Source organism: Brugia malayi, assembly GCF_000002995.4.
Source record: "Brugia malayi strain FR3 genome assembly, contig: Bm_v4_Chr2_contig_001, whole genome shotgun sequence".
NCBI lineage: Eukaryota > Metazoa > Nematoda > Chromadorea > Rhabditida > Onchocercidae > Brugia > Brugia malayi.
Genome location: NW_025062476.1, coordinates 2252352 through 2270098, shown reverse-complemented (window position 1 = coordinate 2270098; position 17747 = coordinate 2252352). Strand labels below are relative to the sequence as shown.

The 17747-nt window shown below is 32.8% G+C and overlaps 4 protein-coding genes across 6 annotated transcripts; 3 read left to right on the top strand and 1 right to left on the bottom strand.

Moving 5' to 3' along the window:
* Positions 1–476: 476 nt before the first annotated feature.
* Bm10339 (Fasciclin domain containing protein) lies at positions 477–4023 on the top strand (the record flags this gene model as incomplete). The annotated part of the gene is made up of 10 exons (XM_001894875.2): positions 477–511; positions 1159–1266; positions 1581–1647; positions 1779–1919; positions 2086–2235; positions 2462–2662; positions 2785–2895; positions 2962–3086; positions 3315–3480; positions 3955–4023. 10 exons carry the CDS (start codon positions 477–479, stop codon positions 4021–4023), a joined length of 1173 nt encoding a protein of 390 aa, XP_001894910.2.
* Positions 4024–5773: 1750 nt separating this feature from the next.
* Positions 5774–9184, top strand: Bm4597 (NPL4 family protein; the record flags this gene model as incomplete). Its single annotated transcript, XM_043078176.1, has 11 exons — positions 5774–5776; positions 5971–6093; positions 6337–6555; positions 6775–6954; positions 7040–7198; positions 7287–7413; positions 7735–7898; positions 7974–8144; positions 8499–8618; positions 8778–8898; positions 9072–9184. The coding sequence occupies 11 exons, from the start codon at positions 5774–5776 to the stop codon at positions 9182–9184; spliced, it is 1500 nt and encodes a 499-aa protein (XP_042934110.1).
* Positions 9185–10293: 1109 nt separating this feature from the next.
* On the top strand, positions 10294–11983 carry Bm2008 (Uncharacterized protein; the record flags this gene model as incomplete). Of its 2 annotated transcripts, XM_001894873.2 has the most annotated exons (4): positions 10294–10560; positions 10888–11009; positions 11255–11490; positions 11853–11983. In XM_001894873.2, 4 exons carry the CDS (start codon positions 10294–10296, stop codon positions 11981–11983), a joined length of 756 nt encoding a protein of 251 aa, XP_001894908.1. The 2 variants fall into 2 exon arrangements, with proteins under 2 accessions (XP_001894908.1, XP_042934109.1); XM_043078175.1 differs by lacking the exon at positions 10294–10560 and having other exon boundaries at positions 11005–11009.
* An 841-nt stretch (positions 11984–12824) lies between these two features.
* Bma-tdp-1 lies at positions 12825–16845 on the bottom strand (the record flags this gene model as incomplete). 2 transcript variants are annotated; one of them, XM_043078173.1, is made up of 9 exons in its annotated part: positions 12825–13142; positions 13244–13433; positions 13720–13805; positions 13932–14054; positions 14540–14680; positions 14994–15226; positions 15900–15988; positions 16199–16380; positions 16771–16845. In XM_043078173.1, the coding sequence occupies 9 exons, from the start codon at positions 16843–16845 to the stop codon at positions 12825–12827; spliced, it is 1437 nt and encodes a 478-aa protein (XP_042934107.1). The 2 variants fall into 2 exon arrangements, with proteins under 2 accessions (XP_042934107.1, XP_042934108.1); XM_043078174.1 differs by having other exon boundaries at positions 13268–13433.
* Positions 16846–17747: the final 902 nt, after the last annotated feature.

Genomic DNA, 17747 nt, shown 5'->3' with positions numbered 1-17747 from the left:
AAATATGAAACACTCCAGCATAGCAAGAAACACAATCAGCAAATATCCAAATATTCCGGAAGAATGATTTGAATGTCAAATAGCATCAGTGATATTAATGGAATGTTTAATCAAGCATATAATCTGGAAAACAACACTTCAATTCATTAATTATACTTTAAAATTGAACTCTTATCTTTCTGCAACAAAAATTTTTCATATCGGACGCGTTAAATGATGCTTTATTTTCAAATGTGAATGGCGGGAAAAGTGCGACATGCATTTTTTGGCGGAAAAGGCGCTCATAGCCATCATTGATTGTTCGTATTTGTATTTCGGTTTTGGTAAGATAGTTATTTAAATAAAGGTGTCACCTAGGTGTCGTTTAGGCTTCAATTGATTGCTATTGATGAGTTATTTTAATTGAATTAATCTATAAAATAGAATTGCAGAAGAAGCAGCGAGAAATAGTGCGACAGTTTATCACAATCCATCCGATGGGACGAGCTTTACTGAAAAATAATCAGCAAAGGTTTGTAAATTTCATTAAATTTCAAATTTCATTAAAAATGAGATATATCTTGAAATTAGGAGTGAAGTTGCCATAAACTCAGAAGAAATGTATAAATGGATCTATCTTGTAATGTCTTAAGGTCAACCAGTCCTACAGATTCAGTGATTCTCCTTATTGTGTCATGACTTGCATTGTAAAATTTTTGCATTTTTTTTTTTTCATGAATGATAGATTCTAAGAAGTGATTTTCCCAGTAATTTAAAAAAAAAGATCGACGAATTTAAAATGATAGTTGAAGGTTAAAAAGTTTATGTTTGTCTTTAAGAGACTAGAGATAGAAGATTCATATTTATTTATCCCTAGAAAATATATTCATTTCCATTCATCTTTTTGTGTGAAATTTAATCTTCATTTCTATTAAGGAAACATATAATCATTACGAGAACTATAATTATACTGTTGATAGTTAATTGTTCTGGATATTCTATCTTTTAGTGATAAATTGGCTATTTATCCTCCAACCTATGATAGTTTTGGTTTTTAACAGTCATAGAATGGTCTTTGGTTTTCCTGTATGGTTACATTTAGTGGGATACGGGGCAGGTGAGTGGTTAAGAGTAGTAGGAAAATTTGTGGGCTTTATACCATTTCTCAGTGAATTCCAGCAAACATCGGACTTCAACATTGCGAAAAATAAACGATGGCGGAATATCTAAAGAACTTACAGCTGCCGAGAAACGGAAAAGGATGATTGAAGCTGGCACGAAATATGCGTAAGCTTATGTCAGATATAGCATTTGTAATTAACATTTTCAGGCTAATCACAAATGTATGCAGCAAGCTCAAATTCTTATCTACGTCTCTGTGTATTAAAGTTATGGACAATGTAAAATAACAATAATCAAGTTTTTGTGCATTATCAAAAGAAAGTTTTTAATGCAGAAAATTAACTTCTGCAAATTCACAGGCTTAGCATTCGGACTGTTCTGATATTATCTAAACTTGAGCATTTCCAAAGCTTAGAGTTTTGTCACAAAACAGAACGATTAAGAATGTGTCTTTATAAAGCATGCTAGCAATTTTCCAGGGCGCAGAATCGGAAAATCAAGACAGACTATTCGACAGGAGCTCATTTTATGAAACTTAGCATCAAGGTCATTATTATCATGTTTTAAGTAGTTGGATAAAATATAATATTGAACATAGAAGTGACATTTATTCTTATTCATTTTCCATGATGTTTCGACAATTTCGCGAAAGGTTGCCCTGTACTTGAGTTTTGCAGACAGTCCCAGGGTCAAGTATTAAAATTGGATCACGCAAGAATTCCTTAGCGTCTTTGAAATTACAACGCATTTCGTCAAGAAACAAACAAATAGCTGAAACATCTAGCAGTCAGAAAGCGATTTGCAAAGACATCCTTAATGTAATTATTTCAGTTTGAATCTTCCACATTTATTTCTACCCAGGCGTAAATTTTTTAAAAAATTTTGATATCTAACTCTTTGGAAACAATTTGTCAGAATTGAGTTTCTTGGTATTTGTTAGTTATCTATTTTAACGTCATGATTCATGGAAGAAATAATTTTCAGCATTCAGATGCAAAATGCGAATCAAAGTCATGTTTTGCAAAAGCGCCTCTGAAACCAATCAATGAAATATTTGAGCGTGATGATGCCGCACTGACAAGTATTTTAAACAGATGTCCTCAGAATTCAATTTCTGGAAGAGCTTCCATCTTTGTAAGTTATTTTCATCTATTTGAGTGTTCATCTTATTTAAGTCATTTCAGTTCTACTTAGTTTAGACATTTATATACTCGAACTCCATAAAACAGTTCTATTTCCGATTCAGAATAATGGTTACAGAAATTAGTCATTCTCTAAAAAATTAGTCATTAATTTTTTTAACTGTGTTGAAAATTAACATTCTGATCAATATATATATATATATTTTTTTTTCATTTAGCGTAGCCGTGAACGGCCATCATTATTTCCTAATGGAATAAATCCTTTGGACACGGCTGCCATGAAATTTGCTAAACCTTTGCCATTGACTGCGTTAACTGCTCGCTCATTGTCTATGGAACCGATCATTTCGACAAAAGTTGATTCGACGTCTATTTTAGTTACACCGTCTTCATCTGTTATGATGTCAAAAAGAACACCAGTTGGTCTTTGCTGCCTAAATTTCTAGATTTCTTTAGGACTGAATATTTTTTGATTTTATATCGAAGGTAGATATTATTGCATGACTGATAAATGGAAATATTATATAAAATTGTTTTTCAGGGAAAAACCGTTAGGTTTGATGAAAGCGTTGATTTCCGAAGTCCGAAAATTGATGTTTTCCCAGAAACTAGTGCTCCTAAAATTGATAAACCATCTTCTTTGGAAACTACAGTAAGCTTTACAACATCAGTTTATTTTCATTTAAATTTATTTGCATATCAATCACATTCATTTCAGGATGAAATGATTTTGGATTTAAGAGTGAAGTTCGATATCGTACTAGAAAAGCTGAGGAATTTGCCAACACATGTTTTTACCAACTTGGAAAAAGCAGTGCGTCAAATTGCTTCTGAGAAATCAAGGTAAATTTTTCACGTATTTTTATTAAAATTTAGAATAGGAATTTGACACCTTGCATGTTAATTTTTTTCAGGATGATAATCTTGCACTGTCATATCACGAATGGAAGTACTTTTAATTCTAACAATTGTTCGAAAACTTTTTTTTTCTTCAAATTTATGATTATTCAGATCAATTTGAAAAGCAATCAGGTATTAAGATTTTTGGATATTAATTTGTCGCTATCTCAGAAATGCTGAAAAAACATGTAATGGATATCCATCCAACTCAACGTTGAATTTAACAACAGAGTCGTCCTCAGAATCTCAAGTGAAAGAAGTTTTGCCCAGTTCGTTATCAATGGATTGCATCGCCTCACGAACTAGACGAAAAATATCTCAAGTGTATATTAACCAGGTAATTCCATTTTATAAATTTTCCAAACTTCATATAACCAGACATAAAGAATTCATACGAGCAATAAGCATGAAAGCTGATAAATAATAAAATTTTCCGAGTTCGTTTCACTTTTTCTAAACACATCACATTACAACATAATACACGATTTCCATTTTCAATAGAAGCATCTTAAGGAAAAAACTGCGATCCTGCATTTCGCCCTGAAAATTTTACTGAAAAAGACTTCCTAAAATGTAATATGTGTTGCTATTTGATTGCTTTTGCTCCACCATCGTTAGAAGTAGAATAAAATAACAGCAAACTTATTCCATATTTTACTATTATGAACCATACATTTCAGAATCTTTTAAAAAATTGAAATGAGTAATAGCATAGTAAATATAGAAAATGAACAATAATTAGAAATAGAAATGTGTTTCAATTTTATGTTAGCGCCTGTTTCTTCTTACTGGAATCTGAATCTATTTGCAGCAACAAGAAGTTAAGGGAGATGAACCAACGCTTTCCGACAAAGTGCAATCAGATGAATCAACATTCTGACTGCAATGATTTTTGTTGTGTTTCTTGTATCCATTAAGTGATGAATTTGGGAAGAAGAGTAATATGCATATAACCAATAAGTCTTTAACTGTATACAAAGCATTTTCAGGTTATGATGAATTTATGAAGTTATAGCTGAGGCTTTGCTGTTGTTAGAAACCAGTTAAAAAGCACATTTATTGAATACAGAATTATAACGGTTTCGCACTAGAACTATAATAATTATGAGATGCTTGGAAATTTAATAATAAGATTTGAAAATGCCTAATTTCAATCTTTTCACTCACTGTACATCCTTTCAGTGCGATTAAGCTTGAACTCCGAATCTTTCTCTATTTGAGAATTTACAACGCATAAAGCATGCTACATCATAACACAGTTTAATTGCAGTTTAATTAAATTTCCTTCATATTGCAACCATGGAGATTAAATATAGGATTAACAATCATAATATTCGAGCAATTGGATTTGATGCCGAAATGCATGTCGATACGCTATATATATATATATATTGTAAAAGAAATTTATGCTTTAACCTATTTCACAGCTATGATCGTTCCAGTTCTACAACCAGAAAATTGTTTAGAATGTTAATGGTAGTAGTTTTATGAATTACTATCATACCCATTCTTTTTTTTTTTTTTTTTTTCATTTAATGCCCAATTTAGAGCAGAAAACCATAAAATTGAAAAAGAATCGATTTTGCTTAATTTTTCTTGAACATTTCGTGTTAAGAAGTGTTTTTGTCCCATCGCTCTATTATTACTGTATTCTTACTCTTTGTCACACCTTACCGCTTGTTTCTGTCTATTCATCTATATATTCATTAACTGTGGAAATATAATCGACTACGTCTCATTCCATTTCCTGACAGAGCAGCTTAATGATTAGATGGAATTCCTCCACAAACTTCCCCTATTGATAACATTAGCATCATGTAAAGCTCACTAATTTCCATTTTTGAAAACTCTTGCATAGTTTTGCGATATGCATGATTAGCGCATTCCAATTGCTCAAATATTTCGATGATTGTGACCCTTTTTCAAAAGCTTTGCTTTCTATACCTCTAATTCTGACAATTTACCGTAATGGGAATTGGCGTCAGTTCAACGAAATAAAAGCAACGATTTTGAAAAAGGATCCTTTCTAAACCATAAACTTGTATTTTTATGACATGTAATCTGATGACATTTGAGTTTGTCTTTTTACACAGTCGATAGAAGGTCCTGACAAACTATCTAGATCAACAAAAGACATAAAGTAGCTATCCACGAACTTTTAATTTACCTTCAATCACTATATAGTTTTAAGCTTTATGTGAGATTACGAATCACTTTAACGAAGTTCAGATCACAGAATTAGCACAGTGACGGATAGTAAATAAGAAAATGACGTCATAAAAGTGCATTTATAAATATAATGTAATTAAGATTTCGGGAAGAAGTGCTGAAGGAGGAAAGCGCTATCTGAGTGACGTGAATCTTACGTACCCACATAACCACCAACTAAATGTAACAATTTCTACTCTCTGATACTTTGCGGATGCCCGAGTCGCCCAGTCAGTGGTTTTAAAGCTAGTGACCATGTCGCTTGCATGAAGTTCATTGAGATGCTTACGTGTAATACTAAGTCGGGGGATTTATCAAAAAGCTAACTCGCTTCATATCAATGGAAATAACGTTTTACTTGAACACGTAATTTCAGGACTGCAAAAAGAAGGGCTCAAAATATTGTATTCGAAGCCTCATTAATGGTTTGTCTTTTTACTTTGATTTCATGACGCAAAAACGTCATCTTATACAGGAAGAACTTTTGAAGTTTAATGCACAATTAGTCTAGTTGCATGTTAAAATTTAGATTGTATGATTCATATGGACAATAAAATTTTATTATACGAATTTTCGAGCCAATCTTGTATTAAATACCTGTGTTCTACTTTATTTTCAGGATAAAGTTGACGACGTAGATAATTACCTTGCAAAGCAAGATGGAATGATTATACGAGAGAGAGATCCACGCATGTGTCATCATGGCACACGTCAAAAATGTACCTACTGTTTACCGTTAGATGTAAGTTCTTTTCTTTAATTGTCGGTGATATGCTTGAAATATGATTGTCGTCGTAACTTTTTGTTGATAATTTCAGTTTTTCAAATATTAAACCTACCTTTACATATTATTTCATTCTTTCACCAGTGATGAAAAAAGTGTAGAATTATAGTAATTTACATAAATAACTTCGGTTACAGCTTAATTCCCGTTGTTTTTGGCAATTATTAAAACATTCGGAAAGGCTTTTACTAGAGTTTCTAGCCGTACGATGAAGATTACCTCAAAAAAAAGGATATCAAGCATATGTCCTTTCATGCATATGTGCGTAAAATGACTGCTGGTCACGGTAAAGGAACGCAACTGAAAAAACCACTAGAAAATATTGTTTGTTCACTGAAACCTAACTGTCCAAGTCATAAACCGTATCCACAAGGAATATGTAGTAAATGTCGACCGCCGATGGTTACACTTAATAGACAGGTTTCTTAAATTTATGTTCAAGGATTTATTTCATATCACATATTTGAGGTGGTCAGGATTTATATCTAAGACTAGTTTTAAACAAAATAATGCAGTGTTTAATTCTTTAAGTAATAAGATGTTGTAACCCTAAGTAATGGTTCTCACATTCAGTGCGCTCCTCTGTTATTAAAAAAAAACTTCAAATATGTTCGTATAATTAAATTCTTTTCTTTTTAGCGTTTTCGACATGTAGACAATATATCAATTGAAAATGAAGAAGTTGTGAATCGTTTTCTTGCATTTTGGCGCAAAACGGGTCATCAAAGAATAGGTTATATGATCGGACGTTACGAATCTTTTCAAGAGATTCCGCTTGGGATTAAAGCAACAGTTGCTGCTATTTATGAGCCACCGCAGGTTTGATTGGTCTATTTGGTTAAGTTTATGTAATTCTTTATTCATTTTTATTTTACTGCTGTTTTCCTAATTCATGATATTATAGTCCTGTTCGGCCGATTCAGTATGTTTAGAAGCCGATCCACAAGAGAAAGTGGTGGATGAACTTTGTTCTTATCTTAATTTGAAACGCGTTGGTTGGATTTTCACTGATTTGTGGTCTGCAGATTCATCTAAAGGCACTGTTTATTGTACGCGACACAAGGTTTTCATGTTTCACAATTTTGTGACTTAAGCTAAATGATTTAGATTTTTAAAAAATTCATGATTTGGAGCCTATATTATTCTTTCAGGATTCATTTTTCTTAACTGCACAGGAATGCATCACAGCTGGTTGGTTACAAAATAAATATCCTAACATAACCACTTTTTGTACCGATGGATATTTTGGCTCTAAATTTACTACTGTTGTTGCATCAGGTTCATTTTTCAAAACTTTGTATCGGTTAAATGAAGTTGATTTTTATTTTGTTGCTATATAATGCAACTGATTTTCTTGTCTAGCCAGTGCATCAGAGTATCGATAATAGAAAACAATTAGATATAAAGGCGAGGTTGTGATTTATGTATTGGCAAATTAAGTTAAAGACATATTGACTAGTAAGTTATGTTCCATCCGCTATATTCTTTTGGAGTTGTATTTTGTATTCTTTTGAATAATATTGGTCTATAATTTGTTTGCATTACTTATTGATAATAATTTCGTTTTCATCCAGTAAATTTTCTCTATCTTGCTTGCAGGTAATGAATGGAATCAAATTGATTTTAGTGGTTATCAAGTTTCTAATCAGTGTGCTTCTCTTGTTGAGGCAAATTTGTTGTGTCCAACCTCTCATCCTGAGCTAGCTTATTTGCGTGAAGTGCCTTTAACTCCATCACAGTATATCACTGATGTCTATTATATGGTATGCCACATAGAATTTTGCTCCTTTTAAGACCAGTCCTGTAATCAGCACGCATTTATGCAAACATATTTTCAGGAAAAGAATGAATACGGTGTTGAAACAAGAAAAAATGGCCGTCCGATGCCTGTTGAGTATTTGCTTGTTGACGTTCCGGCAGGAATGCCAAAGGAGCCACACGCTACGTTTAACATTTCAAAAAAATGTTATTTTCCAACTGAGAATCGTATTTTAATTGGTGAATTGCAGGTATATATAATCATTTACAGTTATTGTACGTTATTTCTAATTTCTATTTAACTCAGAGTTTTTAAGAGTGTTGGAATGTTGCGCTTTTTCTTTTTCTAGCAGTTAAAATTTTCTATGTTATGTCTGTGACAGTGCCATTTTCGTAAGTTTTGTAATGGTTGCTTGTTGAACATAAAAAGAGTTACATGTTGCGTGCGCCTGAAATTATATTCATCAGAGAACGCCGTTAATAGTTTCACGAGTTTTATGCTAAATTTTGTTTCTATTGTAAATTGTGTAAGTAGATTGGCATCATCAGAGTACAATTTTTCTTACGTCTATTCATTTTTGTATTTTCCAAAGTTTCTGTTTCAGGATTCGAAAGCAGTTGGTCGATACATATCTGAATTTTCACAGAATCAGTTTATTGAATTGGCAACTAATTTCCATTTTCTTCTTTTCCTTCTCAATAATGATATAGTAAAGTTTTCGAAGGTGAGTAGCCTCTTGTGTTCCTCGTTCTGAAATGGACTCAGCATAAGCTTATACCCATAAACTGTACCTTCGACAATATAAGTCAAAATGTAAGACATAATAGCATCATCAGTTAAGGAAATTATATTATGATAACATGATTTACGGGATAAATTTCAGGAAGAAATAAAATCTCTTTGCGATATAGTTCAACAGCAAGACCGAGGTAAAGCGATGGAATGGGCATCTGGAAGTATCAATTGGGCAACATTGTCAACATTATGCCTTCATTCAGTGCAAGGTGAAAGTGCCGGTTTTCAGCAAGTCTTTAAGAATATTTCAGAAAGTTATTTAATGGTAACAGAAAAAAGAAAACTAGTAGAATTTCCATTTTACTTAGATAATTAAAAGTCTGTCACACTAAAACTGTAGCTAATTATGTTGTTAATTGTAATTAACATTAATGTCTTTTAGAGTCATCAGCTACCGAATCAAGCACTAAATGGTCTTGTAAGCATTGTACTTTTGAAAATTCGGTGGGTCGGACAGACTGCTCTATGTGTGGTCTTCCTCGATCAGAAACCTGAAGTTTAATTTGTAATTCGCTTTATACATCCCTCTCTGGGAATACAAATTCATTATATTGTGAGCTTTCAAAGAGCGTTACTTTTGTCTGTTTTACAGTTGTACTGAGTTGGTTTCCGTACAGCTCAATTCTTTGCCAAATTTGTTATCCCTTTATTTGTCAAGACGTATTTTTCTTTTTCTTTTTTTTTTTTTTTTTTTTTTTTTGGCTGACATTCTTTTTACTTTAGTTTGATTGCTATTATTGTTTGAATAAGAAGTAATTCAAACAGGGTTGATTTTTTTTTTTCTTTTTTGGAAGGTTTGGTGCTGTAATGCACAAGATTCTTACTATATTAGAGAATGCGCTTTAAGGGTCTTGTTTTTATAATATATTGAACGGTGAACTAGTTATTTATCTCTTCTTTTTGTTTATGTTGTATTTTTTATCATAATTTCTAAACATTGGCTTGCACCTGTTGTCTTAAATATATCTTTGCAATGTAAATGAACTTGAAAAAGTAAATATCTATTTGGAACGGTGAATCAATAAATTTTGTGAAGTCTTATCTACAGAAGTAAGAATTTCAGGAAATTAGCAATAGATTGGATATTCATATTTATTCTCATAGTAAATAAGATTGAAATTAATGCACAGATGTAACAAATCATTAATTCAAGTATTTTTATTGCGTGATATTTCTTCATTTATTGTGTTTTTTATTTTGGGGCACCTTTCGTTATATTTCTCAGAAGTAATGCATTCAAAAGTTACCAAAATTACCAAATATATTATTGCTTCAAATATCAAACTCTGAAATTCCTCGTAGATTTAAAAACTGTGTTTCTTTGCATCTAATTCCATTTGACGTAAGAAAAGTTCAATTAGTCAAATGCAGTTTATGAATAAATTAATTTCTTAGGAAAATTTTATGAAGAAAATATTAGCAATAGCAATGAAGTGAACATATTACGGATGAAGCATTAAAAAAAAAGTGATATGCAATTGAAAGACGAGTTATAAGAGACCGAATAAAGAATATGATTGATGAGTGATCAATAGATTGTCACCACTCGTATATTGTCATCTTCATCCATCTCTCTGAATTGTGTAGAGAAAGAAGGAATAAAGATGAAAATGAAGAGGAATGATGATGATCTGCAATCATTGATGTCATGCATGATGCATGTTCACTACTACTACTTCTGCTTTTTCTTCTTCTTGTGGTACACTTTTGGTGACACTATTAATACCTTTGCATTTACTACCCTTGACGACTATTCATTGATATGTAGACCAGGTTATCGAGTATCTAAGTTACAGCGATCTCCAAAATATAATGGAAAATTGGGCTCATTAGTAGTACAATGTGAACTTATTGAACGAAATACACAATTGGTACTTTTTGGAATCTTTTTTTGTCTTTAGAATTTAGAAATTGGTTTATTCCAACATAATTGAATGAAAGACATTTACTTTTCTATGATTGTTTATTTACTAAGTTAAATATCTATTATAAGTGAATTCGCTACCCAGTAGGCATCCTGAATTAAACTATCAGTTATCGGTTATGTTCATAATTCATTTATAAATAGTTGGATTGAATAAATATGGTTCTCTGAGAATTAATTAGCATTTATTAACGTAGACATTATTATATCTTAGCATCTCAGTAGCATCCTGAATTAATTTGTTGTGTTTATTTCTTTTAGCATTACATTTAAGGTTAAGTGCGGTTCATTACAAAGTGCACCGCAATGTTCCGGTATACTGGAAGGTTGCCCAGGGCAGACGTGGCTTGCAGGCTTCAATCTTTACCTTATTGAAAATCCAGCAAAAGTTATGCTGTAAGCTATCATCACTTCATTTCATGAAATATCTCAAAAAATCAAGACCTAATTTCCTAGAAAATGCTAGGATATGATTAAAACCTATCCATTTCTTTTTCAAATTAATCAAAAGTATTTTATCCATTGAAAAAAAAAAAAAAAAAAAAAATGGTTTCTCCTTCTCTATCTCATCACTAAATATAAAGCAAAATGCTATTGTTCAATTGTAAACAATTCATTTCATCATCAAAGTTTTTTTTCAGATGGGATCCAATATGTTGTACATCAAAAAACATAATTATTGATGAGAATGCTTGTATAAACGATCGTATTAATCAACCAAATGAAAATTTTGAACACGAAATAGCCAACGACCTAATCTACAGAGGATTGCAGTGTTGGCATCAGTACAATGATAACAATACATTGTTTGATATAATCTGGAAAATGGAAATTTGTCCCTTCAGTTCACCAATGGGAACATTACACAAAACGCAAGGTTTACTTTATCCAGATGTTCCTGTATTATTTTCCATCTCATTTCCTTTTTCCAGAAATCCAATATCACGAATATTTTGTAAATATTTCGTATTAACGAACATCACTATAAATGCCTATATTTAGCAGAATTTATAATGATGCTTTTTAGAATTTATAATGATTAGGTGAATAATAGATAATAAGACAAAAGTAATCCTCAAAAAATTTGACTTAACAAAACTACATGTATCTAGATATAAATAAGATCACTTATAGAATTATCTATATGCCCCTTTCCGCTATACATAGATCTGAAAACATTACTCTCATATACAGATGCCTGGAATAAATCAACTTTTTCAAAAACAATACTATTTTTAGATTGTCCGGAATGCGAATGTGATTGTGGTAAATCACAATGCCCAGACAGCAGCTATCCCTCCAAACTGATTCACAAACATCCTGAAAGTCATTCATGCCAATGTCGATGTGATTGCATCACTGTCTGTTAAAAAAATGGATCCTATATCACTATACGTACGACATAATATTAAACTTGAATTTAATTTCTTGATTTCTTATTTCTATAGTTTTAGAGAGCTTCAACTGTTTCGATTCACACGTTTCATTGTATGTAGTCTACCGATTTTGTGTATCATGTTTCACCAATTTGTGTTTCGTTTTTGTTTCATACTTTTAATGAATATATATGCTCAAGACCAAAACATCCTATTAAAAAAAAAAAAAAAAAAATTAATTACAAAACGACATAACAAGTAAATTACCGCTGAATTGCCTACTCTGTAAACTAATAAAATAAGAAAAAAAACTCCCTCAAAACGAATGATGTAATCGAATCTTTTAAAAAAAGAAGAAAATTCTACTCCTTCTCCCTCTTCTCTCTCTAAACTTAATTAATTTCACCGAAAATTAAAAAATTTCCAAATCTTTTTCTGAAGAAGCGGTCAGGGAATAGTGAAAATAAACGAAATAATACATAAATGTCTATATGACTAACTAATCAGGGGATAAGTAGTGGACTCGAAACTTAGTCAAAGAGGAATACAGCTCGAATGAACAAAAAGATTTTAGGATACATCAAATTTATGAAATATTTAAGACTGTCCAAGTTATGCTTTTATTGACTTTATTCATTTTCTCCCTAAATTTATTCATTCTGTAAGTATATTCTAAAGGTGATAGGCAACATTCCTCACTTATGACAAACACTACTTCAAAATCCACTGCAGCATCTTAAAATTAAGAAAGTGATTAGTTGAACTTTGTTTAAATAAATAATTCAACTGAACACAAAGCAAATCGAGCGAGATCTGCTACTGACGAGTTTCAGTTTTACCACTTCCCATTGGAATTTGTAGCAGAAGGTGTGCCAGTGCCAGCATTACTGCTATTATTGCTCAGAGTACTCCAAAAAGCTTGCCACGCTGCATCCATCATATCCGGATTCACATTCATCTTGTTCAAATTCAGCGCATCCAGCCCAGATGCTAATGCTTGGCTTGTACCTGAACGTGCCGGTGTCGAATAACGGGGAGAATTGGAATAACCAGGTGAAAAACGATTCGATGCGCGTGCATCCGAAGAACGATAAGTATTAGCACGCCAATTATCCACTGAGCGAGATACCATGGGATCGTATGGATAAGATGTCTAGAATTTCACCTTTTATCATTCCAAGTAGAAATTTAAAAAACGAATGACAATTAAATTACTGTCGCAGTTACATTCTCGACAATAAAGCGTTCACTAACGTAATCGGGACTTTTGAAGCTAACAGTTTCCGGGGAATAGCCATATTTGTCAGAAAATCTGCGCGAATGTCGTCCTTGACTTGGTAATCCATACGAAGCATTTTGACCGTATCGTGGAGAAAAGTCTGATTCACGTGGTGCCGCTGCACTTACTGCTACTGATGAGCCATCAATAATGAAGTCTCCCTGTCTTAAAATTAGAGAAATCAAGACCAAATACAAGTATTGAAAGTAATAAGCAAACCAAAGTTTTTCAAATTCCTCAACACTTAACTAAGAAACTAATCACTAACATTTTAACGAGTAGGAGTGGTATACAAATTAGATTAACTTAATTTGTGTGAAATCAACATATGGTTTGTAAGTGCTTATCTTTCAATAGTTACTATGATGGCTTTACCAAATCAAGATAGTTTTTAAGATGAATTCAGTTCGATGTAATAAAAACAAAAATATTTTACTACTTATCTACTTACCTCATTAGTTCTTTGGCGACCGCAGGACTCGAAAAGTTGACAAAAGCGAATGATCGGAACGGACGTGGAATGAAAACATCTGTTACCTATTAAAAAACATAAAAATTTTCATAGTCTGTTGTTATGTAAAAAGGCAAAATAAAAAAAAAGCAAACGATAGGAGAAAGAATTTCCAATATATCTTTACCGAAATCTTCCATAAAATAACTTACAAAAGCATTTGGATCAATTTTAGTAGCCTCGCCATTGAAGAATTTTCGGAGTGTATCGACAGTAGTCTTTTCCTGTACGCGACCCACAAATATGCGAGTTACTATTGGTGATCCTGTATCTCCCTATAATTCCAGCTTTTTTACTCGAAATCAGATCGGTATATGTCTAAACCTCTGATCAGTAATGGTGGCAAAATGCAAATTGCGAACAACGTCAATAATCTAAGGATATATTTTTTAAAAACTTATTGATTTTACTCGAAATCAGATCCGTATATGTCTAAACCTCTAATCAGTAATGGTGGCAAAATGCAAATTGCGAACAACGTCAATAATCTAAGGATATATTTTTTAAAAACTTATTGATTTCTGATCCAAAAGCAGCTTCCGGATAAAAAAAAGCCTGCACTGAATGATAAAATCAACGCCAAATCGAACTAATTTTCTATACAGTAAGAAAATCTTTATACTAAATGAACACACAAAATGTACTGATTTAAAAATAGCTCTGTCGATAGAATAACTTCAGCGTGTAAGCTACAACGTTCATATCTCAATGGCAAGAGATATGCCAAGAAAAGTTTGAACGTATTACTGAAAATAATCACCTTCGAAAGTGGAATCCTCACTTGACATCTACGTCCATCAATTTCATGCGTTTGCTGCGTGAGGATGCGTTGTTGGGCATCAAAGTCAGCCATTCGCACAAATCCAAAACCTTTTGACGCACCACTAGGATCAGTTTTCAACTAAAAAACTTTGCTGGTAAATCTGATATTCCTTAAATTTTATGAAACTCTGCAGAAAGCATAAAATTAGAGAAGCAAAATCCATGAAACCCAAAAAACAAACTCAAGCAACTCACAAATGTCAAAGAAATTTGAAAATGTTCACAATCAAACGTTTTTTTTACACAGATTCAAGACAATTAACATCATTCCGCAACTCGAAAATCCCTATCAAACTCATCATTTCAACATATATGGAGTACTGATGAAAAAGAGAAAGAAAAAAGGTCCCACTGCAAGGATGCATTTTTTGTTAAAAGTAGCATTAGCTTACATCAAAAAGGACGACTTCGCCGAAATTTTCGAAATATGCCTTGCATGTTTCAGCAGATGTTTTGAATGGCAATCCGAGGACAATCAAATCAATACACGCTTTCTCGCCACTTGGATCCTCGATACGCTTTTGCTTAGCGGTAAACTGTCCCCCGCGTCCCCCTTGCGAATCTTCGGAATCGCCCTCTTGCTCACACTCATCCATCATCTTCTTGCGCTTCGTGTTCTGATCACCTGCACACCACACACTGATTGTTTAGACGATGAACGTAACACACTCACCCCTCTTCCCCTCCTACATATGTGGAAGCTATCAATTCAACATATTTACTTTTTTAATTTGAAGATATCATTTTTGATGCTTTTCAGATGCAAACTACAATTAATGCTTGCACAAAAAAAAATTAGAGTTTGTGCTTGTGCAACTGATTTCTCTCTACAATGCTCACCCGTTCTTGATAACAGTTCCCATACTACATTTCCTTCGGAAGCAAACTGAGCATCTAAACTTGATACACCACTGCTCATTAAATTTAAAGTAATTCCCCAGTATCATTTGAATTTCTACATGAAGTAACACCTATTATACTATTCATATCAGGCACTATCAGGTAAACACTCCGCATTTAAAGTCATCACTCATAACGCTTGGGCAATTTCACCTTCACTTCCAACGTCACCGCTCCAAAATAACGAGTTGATATCAAACCACAGCATTCCAATCTAGCACTACATAATCACTTTTATCATTTCACATATATCCTTTGACAAACAAAGAGCAATAATCCTTCATCAGCATTCATTAATAATAACTGATTCTGTGTTCTCTTAAGAAAACTATTGATTTCGCTAACTCTGACATCATAATCACCAAAAATCTTTAAAAATGATATTGCAAAACTGATACCTGAACCACGGTGAGGATAGATGACAATAAATGTCTTATTCTTCCAGCCATCGGGAGGTGCAAGAAAACGCGTCCCCTGTGGATCCATCCTGTAATAAGATCTAAATAAGTCACCAGAATTAGGAATTTCAGGTCATCAGCTAACTGATTTGAAGAAAACTTTCATACGTAAACGGGACAATTTTATTTTGTGGATTTGTCAGGGGTAGCAGTTATAAAAGAGGTTAGGGATAAGCTTTAATATCATGACAGTTATCATATTTCAGAATCCAAAAAGAAACGTCAAAATATGAACTTACAGCAAAGCCCGACTAGCTCCTGTTATAGAATTTTTATATTTTAATCCATGTGCACCAGGGAATGCATGAACCAAAGTGTTTAAACTCAATGAACAATCTTCTGGTAATAAGGGGAGCTCTAAGCGTTCGCTCTCCTCCGTTTCTGATACGACCACATATTCCACAGACTCATTGCCTTCTTCCTTTAATTAATTTAAAAACCCTCCAAAAATCAATGCAAAGCCTAAGTATGTAGCTGCTCTGTTACGTATAAACAATTGAATAGATTAGCTTCAAGTAAGAGTACTAACACTGGTTGATATATATAAACCAAATATCAGTTAAATATTTCTAATTGAAATATAAAAATGTCTTGGATACGATGAATTAGTTGCATATATATTTGTCTTGAACAGAATGATACGAAATCAGCCAAAAATGAGTGCAAATTCAAAAGTGAAACTTTTCTGGTTACAAACTCATAACAACAGTAAAATTAAAAACTTGGGACAATAGTCGGTATAATTCCATCCATTAAGAGATGAAAGGACATCATCTTGTCAAGAGAGAGGCAGAAAAAAAGATACGCTTACACTGCTATTTTTTGATTCGTTTATTATTCCTTCTTCACTTTTACAGTTGACAGATACCAATTCGGATGTCATCATGTCAATCAATTCTCACAAATGATCCTGAGAAAAACAAAATATACGACACAAAATAGTAACATAATAAGAGAATCAAATGATATACGTATTGAATGAATACATGCTAAGAGTAATTTAGAAAATAAACTATTAGCTATAGGCGAAATTGATGTTAAACAAAGCTATTCGCTAAACTGGTTCAGATTTGTCAACACGATGCTGTCAACTCATACTCCCACACAGAAAGTGTCCTCTACTGTAATCACATCCTCCCCTCCTCCCCCTCCCTCTCTCCCTGCCCCCCCCCCCCCCACCCCTCACAAACCCACTACAACCAACCACCCTAGGTGCAATTGCAAAACCATGACAACAAACTACAGCAGACGTTTCGTTGAGCGACAATGACCAATACTGCACCACAAAATTTGGTCACTTTGAAAACCGAAATAAGCCTGAAGGCTTCCCTACACCGAACATTATGATATCATTGGTTTTAATTTCATTTTAAAAGATTGGAAGCTTTTTTTTTTTTTTGTAAGACAGAAGGTTTTCTTATTAATGCTATAATACTTTCTATCTTAAAAGAAAATGTTGTAAAATATGTGCAGCAAGCAAAACAGTGCTAAATGATAAGTACTAAGTTAAGTTAAAACTATACTTCCATATCATATGAGATCTTATCACCTCTTTGCATCTTTAGTGCTCACCAACAAGTGTATATTAAATGGTAGCAATTTGCTGGCAATTTATTTGTCCACAATGTATGAGAGTATAACATTTATTAAAATGAAACAAAAATAAATTCACCATGAATGTCATTAAGAGCGTATTAATTAAGACTTAGTGTTGGAGTATAATCTAAGGAAAAGGCAACCAATAAATATTTTCGTCGCGATACAGTCAAAGTTACGCATCACGGTTTT